The following is a 9212-nucleotide window of genomic DNA, read 5'->3' as shown; positions in this document are numbered from 1 at the left end:
TAGTTGATGTTTTCATTGTAATTAGTGCATCAGGTTTTTTTTTTAACCATGGTTTTAATTTAATTTGCATTTCTTTAATGACTAATGATGTGAGCATCTTATCATGTGTTTACTTGAACTTTCTTTTTGTTTGGAGGTCATACCTGGCAGTTCTCAGGTCTTACTCCTGGCTAAGTGGCCAGTGGAAAAGGTTTAAGAAGCCTGGTACAGGGAAAAGAGTAGCTGAAGGGCACATAGACCAGAAATGGGGGAAACACCAAAAGGTATCCTTCAGGGACCCAGAAGTGCATGGCAGAGATCCTGACCACATTGCATGGCCTCTACTACCACAGGAAGTATGCCATAACCTGGTTAGCAGGAGCTCCACAGCTAATGGGTCTTGATTACCAGAAAGCAATTTGATAAACATGTGGCTGCCCTGCACCCTGGTCAACAGGGCATCAAAGTATGAGAACATCAGAGTCAATCAGGCTAGTGACACAGAAATAATAAAAGGAAGGGAAGGAGTCACTCCTTCATTGTTTGGTTCAGAGCAGCACTTACTCTCTTCCATAAACCGCACTAGAACAACGCGTATTCTCCCTCTTCTCTTCTGTACACTTGGTTCCATTGTCTTTGGCCTTGACCTCATCTTTCCCTTGGTTCCTTATAAAGAATTTCTTTATTAACAACCAGACCTGCACCAAGGCCAGCTCCAAACTCCAGACCTTTAAAAACTCTGTTTCCTTGTTGATAGTGCTGTGGTAACAGTTAAGGCTCAGCCTTTGCCTCAGCTTCTGGTCTACCATGTGCTAATAGTGTGACTTCGGGCAAATTGCTTAATCTCCCAGCACCCAGTTTCCGTCTATAAAAATAAGAGATAACAATAGTTCCTTCCTTAGAGACGGTAAAGATTAAATGAATCACTATTTTTGAAAGTATTGAGAACATTGCCAGGCAGATTTTGTTTTGTTTTGTTTTGTTTTGTGGCTACACCTGGCAGTGCTCAGGGACCATTCCTGTGGGCTCCAAGGACCACATGGAATGCCCGGAGTTGAACTCAGTTGACAATATGCAAGGCAAGCATCCTACCAACTGTACTATCACTGTGGCTTATTACAAGGCAATTTCTTTTTAAGTTTTTGGGTCACACCCAGCAGTGTCCAGGGGTTCCTCCTGGCTCTATGCTCAGAAATTGCCCCTGGCAGGCACAGCAAATGCCCTACCTCCATGCTATCTCTCCGGCCCCAAGGCAAATTTTAAGCTCTCAATCAATGTTGTTATTATTTGAATTTAAATTCTTTGGCCCACTTTTGTTTTTTTTGTGTTTTGGGACCACACTTAGAGATGCTCATGGCTTACTCCTGGCAGAATCAAAGGACAATAATATATATGGGGTGCTGGAGATCGAACTCAGGTCAACTGCAAGGCAAGTCCTTTCTCAATGTCCTATTGCTATAGCCCTGCTTATTATCTATTTAGTTTTGACAACCATATTCCCACCTGAATCCACAATATCATAAAAGTAAGTAAATCTACACTTATCAGGACCTCATGTGAGTTGGCTTCATTTCCCTCATAGCAAGTAAACTCCTGGGAAAGGAAACAATGGTGAAAACTTCTAAACTATCCTTCAGCTCACTGAGCATTGTCTTACTCCATTTAGAGCATTTACACAAAGATTAAATATAAGCAACAGAGGAGGATGTGAAAAAGTTCTTGTTTTATTAATAGTTTAAATTGGAGTGGGGATGTTAGCTTCATTCTAGTCTATGTCGAAGCAGCAGTTTTATGTTAAGAGCCAGCACCCCTGCCGGATCCATAACCCAAATCTTTAGTGACTGTTTTCCTTGACGATAAAATGGAGTGGTTAGAGTTAAGGCTTTTGAAGGCAGAGCTCCCTTTGTGTAAGATCCTGAGAAGCCCCACCTCATGCCTGACCCTAGAAAACAGAGTGCATCTCACCCACCTCATTAAAGAGCCCTTTCCCTAACTGGTTCCTTCCTTCCACTCTGAAAGGGAATACATAATGAGATTTTTTTTTTTTATTGATTGATTGATTGTTTGGTTTCTGGGCCACACCCAGTGGCGCTCAGAGGGTTACTTCTGGCTCTTCGCTCAGAAATTGCCCCTGGCAGGCTAGGGGACCATATAGGATGCTGAACCAGGTCCCTCCTGGGTTGACTTCATTCAAGTTGTGCTATCTCTCCGGCCCCTACATAGAGAGATGTTTTAGTTCCTTTATTCTTTTTTGGTTTTTGAGCCATACTCGATGGTGTTCAAGATTCACTCCTGGCAGACATAGGCATCTAAGATACACACCTAGATCAAACCTGGGTTGGCCTGGGCAAGGCAAGCACCCTGCCCACTGGACTATCTCTTTGGCCCCAGATTTTGAGTTTGGTGGGCAATGGTCATATATATATATATTTCTCTTTCTATTTAGTGACAAGGTCCTGGGATGCAGACACCTTGCCCAGACTCTTTGCAATCAATAATAATGGCCCCACCCTATACAGTAGTCTTTTCTGACTCTGGGTTGAATGCCACTGCTTCATCCAACTCCTAGAATTCGCAGTTTCCTTCTGCGATTCCACATCCCCAGATTGTTTTCACTTCAGTCCAGGGATTGTTGGATTCATCACCGAGTGAAAAGCCACAGAACCAAGAGTCCAGAGAGAGCTGGACCTCTGAGCATGGCTGAGCACGGAGGGGCCCCAGCATCAGAGAGGAACAGATGCAATTTGTCCAAGTCTGGCAGGAAAGCGCGGGCATCCTCCAGAGCCGCCCGAGCTGCCACAGTAAAGTTGGGGTCCCCGGAGATGAGAACGTCGAAGACACAGGAGTGGAAATAAGCGTCCTCCACGGGCAGCCCTTCCTTGCACAGTTGCCAGGCAGTCTCCGGGCTGATGGCACCCCGGCGCTGGCGCTCCAGGCGTGAGAGCTGCTGGCTTGGAGGACACCCACCCACACAGAGTTGCAGGTCCTGCTCAGCCGAGAAAGCCCTGGCCACGTCCTCGGCCACCCTGATGGAGAAGGACAGCTGCCCGGCAGTCTGCCGGATCACGATGGTGGTGCCGATGTAGGCAGCCTGGATCTCCACGTGGCCACCCGGGGCGGCCGTCCGGATGGACAGGCTGGAACCCCCGGGTCGGTTCCCCCCATTGACAGAGCCGTCCTCAAAGGCCACGGGAAGATTGTCCACTTCAGCCTGGTACACCTTCTGGTCGATGCACTCCTGCATGTTCTTAAATATGATGGTGAGCTGTGAAGGCGAGAGAGGAGAGTTCACTGTGGGCTTGGTGCACCCCTAGGGTGCAAGGCCTTGCTAGCAAGGCCCTGCCTGGCTCCCTGACCCCTTTCTGCTTCCGTGTCACCTCCGTCCAGCTCCATCCTCTGCATCTGGCTCTCAGAACTCTTGCACCCACACAACTCTTGCACCCACTCCTGGCCGCTTTCTGAATCCATGTGGGCACTACCCAGGGACCGGGCACCTAGGGACTAGGGACCCAGGCAGCGTTGGGCAGAGAGAGGGGCCAGCAGTGGGTCCCTCAAAGCAGCGTTTTTTCTTTCTTCTTTCCTTCCTTCCTTCCTTCCTTCCTTCCTTCCTTCCTTCCTTTCCTTCCTTCCTCCCTCCCTTCCTCCTTCCCTCCCTCCCTCCTTCCTTCCTTCCTTCCTTCCTTCCTTCCTTCCTTCCTTCCTTCCTTCCTTCCTTCTTCCTCCCTTCCTTCCTTTCCTTCCTTCCTCCCTCCCTTCCTCCTTCCTTCCTCCTTCCTCTTTCCTTCCTTCCTTCCTCCCTTCCTCCTTCCCTCCCTCCCTCCTTCCTTCCTTCCTCCTCTCCCTCCTTCTCCTTCCTTTTTTCCTCCCTCCCTCCCTCCCTCCCTCCCTCCCTCCCTCCCTCCCTCCCTCCCTCCCTCCCTCCCTCCTTCCTTCCTTCCTTCCTTCCTTCCTTCCTTCCTTCCTTCCTTCCTTCCTTCCTTCCTTCCTTCCTTCATTTTTGGGTCACACCCGGGAGCGCTCAGGAGTTCCTCCTGGCTCTACACTCAGAAATCACTCCTGGCAGGTTCAGTGGACCATATGGGATGCGGGGATTTGAACACCATCCTTCTCCATGCTACCTCCCCAGCCCCAAAGCAGCGTTTTTTCAACCACTGGTGTGCCATGAGATATTTAGTGTGCCGAGGGAAAAAAATTCCAATTTCATTCATAACATGCGGCTTCGGCTCACAAATAGACTAGATCATTGTCATCATTTATTATTTCAGAATAAAGTGATTATAAAATAATTGGTGGTGGGAATGCCCCTCATTCAATGTCATACGTACCTAAAATATTACTGTGAAAGATTTGTAGTCTACTTTGGTCGAAATAAAAATTATTCTTAAAAAAATAAAAGTATAGGGCCCGGAGAGATAGCACAGCAGTGTTTGCCTTGCAAACGGCTGATCCAGGACCAAAGGTGGTTGGTTCGAATCCCGGTGTCCCATATAGTCCCCTGTGCCTGCCAGGAGCTATTTCTGAGCAGACAGCCAGGAGTAACCCCTGAGCAATGCCGGGTGTGACCCAAAAACCAAAAATAAATAAATAAATAAAAATAAAAATAAAAGTATAGAATGTAGATAATGTATATTATATTATGTTATATATTATATATTATATTATTATATATTATATTTTCACATGTAGATAAATAAATTTAGAGTATATATATAAACCTTAAAAATAAAATAATTTCTTTGTGTTTATTGGATTCCTATTCAAGAGAATTACGTTTTAGAGAGTCAATATAGGCACAGTGTTAAATTTTTTTTTAACATTTTCTAATGGTGGTGTGCCTCGTGATTTTTTCTTTTTTCATGAAAAAAAGTGTGCCTTTAAAAGGTTGAAAAACACTGCTTCAAAGGTTGACCCCTGGGGCCGCATGCACTCGCAGGGGTCCTCAAACTTTTTAAACAGGGGGCCAGTTCACTGTCCTTCAGACTGTTGGAGGGCCAGATCATAGTAAAAACAAAAATTATGAACAAATTTCTATGCACACTGCATATATCTTATTTAGAAGTGAAGAAACAAAATGGGAATAAATACAAGATGTGGCCCGCGGGCCGTAGTTTGAGGACCATTGAAAGGGCTGGGGTTGGGGCGACCGAGCAGGGGAGGGCCAAGCTCGCCGGGGTCCCTGACCTTGCGCGTGGTGGTGGCGTTGGCCCCCAAGGCCACGGGGGAGCTGGTGGCCTGCACGGAGAGGAAGTCGTTGTCCAGCAGGGGCCACGCGCCTTGCACGCGGCAGGTGTGGAAGTGGTGGTGGAAGCTGCGCACATGAGGGTCCCCGAAGGCCGCGCAGTGCAGGAAGCCGGGCGCTCGGCCGTGCAGCCGGGCGAACTGGCCCTCGTAGTCGCAGGGGTCGGGGGCCGCGGGGCCGGCGGGGCGGAGCGCCCCCGAGCCGGGCAGGGCCGGCCCGCGGGGTGGGGGCGGCGGGGGCGCCGTGGGGCCCTGGCGCGAGCAGTTGTGCTGGATCATGAGGTCCTCGATGCCGTGCACGGCCGAGTGGAACGCCAGGTCCCCCCGGCAGGTGCGCGCGGTGCGCCGGGTGCACAGCGCGTAGGAGCGGAGCGCCCGGCAGAGAGAGGCCGAGTCCGACCCCGCACCGCGGACACTCGACTCGCCGGCCCCGCGGAGACTCAGCGTGGACGCCACGTATTCGGCGTTGCAGCGCAGGATCTTGCACTGGGCCTGAGCTGCGAGCGACGGGGACTGGGTTGGCACCTTGCAGGGTCGCTCGGGCTCCGCCACCCTTCCAGGCACCTCCTGGGCATCCCCTTCTTGGAAACCGTTGCAAACCGTTGCATTTCTCTCCTCCCGTTCCCTCGGGTTCCAGAGCCTTTCCCCCGCGTAATGGGACGTCCCAGCTCCATTGGAGAGCTGAGTGGACCCCAATAACTCTCTCCCCTTGCACACAGCACCCCCCACCCCCAGCCCCTGCTTGCCCCCTGCGGTCCATACCTTGCGCACAGAAGAGGAACAGCAGCGCCAGAGCTCTTAGAGCTGAGGGGCCGCCAAGGGGGGACCCGGGATCAGGGGGCCGGCCTCCTGATCGACCCCCCATACCTAGCCGGCCAGGTCCCCCCCAGGCTCCTCCGGCTCTTTGCAGTAGGCGACTCTCCTACCTAAAGGAATCTGTGCAGGCGTCCTGCAAAAGATATTGGGGTAAGCAGGGAATGAGACAGGAGTTGAAAATTGTTCAGAGAACTTGGAGAGGTCAAAGAAAGAAAGAAAGAAGGGACCGGAGGTTGGGGAATATTATATTGGGGTTCCCCCAGACTGTGAATACTTGTTAGGTCTCGCTGCCCTGAGTTCGTGGGACACTTTCTGTCCCCTTATGCAATAGACCACGGTGGAGGTGGAAGGAAGTTTGAGTGGATGGGGGTTGTGGGGTGCAGAGTCCACTGTATTGCCCCATCCCCAGCTACCAAACAGTAGCAAGGTCAGAAAATTAGGAATATTGGAACTCAATAGGAATAATCAGATCCCAATAGAACCAGGGTATGAGACTATTTCAGAAACAAGCCTCTGACTAACTAACCCCTTCTCAGAAGGATGCGGGACCCCATACACCTCCAGCAATCATTCAGTTCTTTTTTTCTTTCAGCAACGTGGGTAGAATTCTCTTTCAGTATTCAAATAAACCGGGAACCACTCTCTTTTACTTTAGGGTTTCCGTTATAATAGAGTGCAAAGCAAGTATGCAAAACAATCTTCATTTGCTTTAAGTCAATAATAGTTTATGTGTCTTTCCAAATCTGACAGAGGAAAAATCACTCTTTTCATTACTCTGTGCAAGTCTCAAAGTTCTCAGTCTGTGGATGTGGATGGGTTTTGGAGTGGGACTTCTCTCTCCTGCACACTCCTGGCTCCCAGGTGAGGACAAGATTGGGACTGGCCCTGCATCGCAGAGCTGGAACCAAGTGAAGGTGCTGCTCTGGAGGAGGGGGGCTGAGGGGGCTGCTGACTAATCAGCTGAGTCTGACTTTGGCCTTGGTGAGAAAACCACAGCTCAGGAAAGTGAGACTCTTCCTAGCATTTTATCCGAGGTCTCAAATTAACAACAGGTAAGGAGAAGGAAACCTAGCCTGAGACCAGGCTTCTTCCCTCACATTCCTGTGGCTGGAGGGCAGAGAGAACGGAGACAGAAAAAGAAATGGAGTCGGGGCACCTTGCTATGGAAGAGAGTTTTGGGGACCAGAGAATCCAAGTAGATGTTGTCATATCATGAAAGGCTAACTTCAATCTATCTAGAAGCGGGTTAAAGGAATTGCATTTGCATTGGAACTTACTGTTTCCAGAGATCACTCATTACTCTGAGAGCCAAGTCTCCAGCCATGGTGGCCTACTCTGTTGGTCGACAACCATCAGGGAACCCCCTCTCTCTTCTTCCATGTCTCTCCGAGGTCCCCAGGCCGGCTGCAATCTCACTGAGGTCAGAGAGCCCGAGAAGGTTGGGATAGGGGGGAGGGGGACAAACTGCCCAGCAGAGTGCTGGACAGCTGAACAGGGGAGGGAGGTGGCTACTGAGTTGACGGTTTTAAAAATAGCTAAGTCCAATATTCCAGGAACATTAGTGGGGGTAGGATGAGGGACTTGGGGCTGGTAAGAGGAACAGAATATGGAATCTGAGGGTGCCAAGAAAGAGACCAAAATATTCCAGGCAAGTCGGCTATCCAATTTGTTTATATGATTCTACTCCATGCAGCCCTCCAACATTCTCCAAGTGCTCTCAGCCAGTGCTCGGTTATATACCTTATCAATTGTATGCGTTTCATACATCCCTCCCTCCTATATTAACTGTTGCATCTCTTTCTGTAAACTGTATCTGAGAGGTCTCTGATCCGCAGCAGAGGTAGTTTACAGCCCTCCCCCACTAGAGGCAGGGTATATCAGATGGACTGAAAAAGCCAGCTGTCAAGCAAAGAAATCTGAGCTGAGCCCTTGTTGAAGTTCTGGGCTTGCTGCAGTCAGCCAGCTCAGATCCTAGCAGTTGTCAATCCTACTATCACCTCTATTTTCATTCCCTTCATTTACACACCAATACTTTGCTCCCTCTCACCAAGAACAACATTTAAGCTCCTGAGTTGCTAGGGGAGGAGGCTAGCAAAGACAAAGAGGTAGAAAATAAGAATTTTTTTTTTTTAAATAAGGGTTCTGATCTATAGGGAAGGAGAATTTGGAGAGAAGAGATGAACTGAAAAGAGTTTCTGAAAGATGCTTTATGAAGTAACATAATCATGTTGACCTTTTCAGATATTGCAACCAAGGAATTACCCATGTCCTATTTACAGTCAAAGGCATCCGGGAGTATCATTTCTAAGTACATGCCAAGCAAAAATAACACCAGGGTTGATTACTAATAGTGTCGTTGCAGCACCTACATTAATTAGCTCTATTTGATCCAGAATCCAGGGGCTTACCCTACTCTTTATTATGCACATACATATGACAGATTTAGTTTCCCTCTAGATTACATGTGGCCATTTCACAAGAAGTTTTATCATAAAAATGGAAAATTCTGGGACTGGAGAAATAGTGTAGCAGGTAGGGTGCTTGCCTTACACATTACCAACTTGGGTTTGATCCCTAACACCCTATATGGTTCCCTAAAGCACCTCCAGGGATGGTTTCTAAGCACATGAGCCACAAGGAAGCCCTAAGCACCACTGAATATAGCTATATATATATATTAATGTTTCTAAGTAGTTATGATGTTATTCTGGGTATTATGGGTATGTTGTATATATTATGGGTATATTGTAGGATAAAACAAATAAGTAAACATGCTGGTGTTTTTGTGAATCATGAATTTAGAGTAAAGCGATCCAAATGTATTATTTATGAAGTTAGTGGAAATTCTATCATTCTGAACTTAAATTGAAAATGTAAAGGACCAGAGAGCTAAGTAGGGTAGCTGGTCTAGCCCTGCATATAGTCTTTTGTGCTCACCCAGAGTGATCCCTGAGCTCAGAGCCACGAGTAAGCACTGAGCTCTGCTGGGTGTAATCCAAAAGAGAAAAAATATGGAAGCATAATTGCAAGTTTACGTGTTTTACCATTAGGCATTTCTAAGGATACAGCCTTTGCCAAGATGGTTCATTGGCTGGAGTACAGGCTTTGCATGTGGAAGCTCCAGATTCTATCCTGGCACTACATATTTCCATAAGAACTGACAGGGAGGCCCCTCACTC

The 9212-nt window shown here is 48.3% G+C and overlaps 1 protein-coding gene across 1 annotated transcript; it reads right to left on the bottom strand.

The window, feature by feature from the left end:
• Window positions 1–2576: 2576 nt before the first annotated feature.
• Window positions 2577–7510, bottom strand: HJV (hemojuvelin BMP co-receptor). The gene is made up of 4 exons (XM_049782105.1): window positions 7311–7510; window positions 5980–6166; window positions 5161–5714; window positions 2577–3244 (listed from the first exon to the last, which is right to left on the bottom strand). The coding sequence occupies exons 2-4, from the start codon at window positions 6080–6082 to the stop codon at window positions 2621–2623; spliced, it is 1281 nt and encodes a 426-aa protein (XP_049638062.1). The 5' UTR covers window positions 6083–6166; window positions 7311–7510; the 3' UTR covers window positions 2577–2620.
• Between the last annotated feature and the right edge of the window lie 1702 nt (window positions 7511–9212).

Source organism: Suncus etruscus, chromosome 10 (assembly GCF_024139225.1).
Source record: "Suncus etruscus isolate mSunEtr1 chromosome 10, mSunEtr1.pri.cur, whole genome shotgun sequence".
In the NCBI taxonomy this organism is placed as follows: domain Eukaryota; kingdom Metazoa; phylum Chordata; class Mammalia; order Eulipotyphla; family Soricidae; genus Suncus; species Suncus etruscus.
This window is presented reverse-complemented; position numbering and strand designations above follow the sequence as displayed.

Excerpts from the sequence above, each read along its gene's own strand:
- HJV (XM_049782105.1), bottom strand. The coding sequence starts at position 6,082 with ATGGGGGGTCGATCAGGAGGCCGGCCCCCTGATCCCGGGTCCCCCCTT. Across the intron at positions 5,715-5,979 it reads GTTCCTCTTCTGTGCGCAAG|CTCAGGCCCAGTGCAAGATC; the intron begins GTATGGACCGCA and ends CGTCGCTCGCAG. Across the intron at positions 3,245-5,160 it reads ACGCCACCACCACGCGCAAG|CTCACCATCATATTTAAGAA; the intron begins GTCAGGGACCCC and ends TCGCCTTCACAG.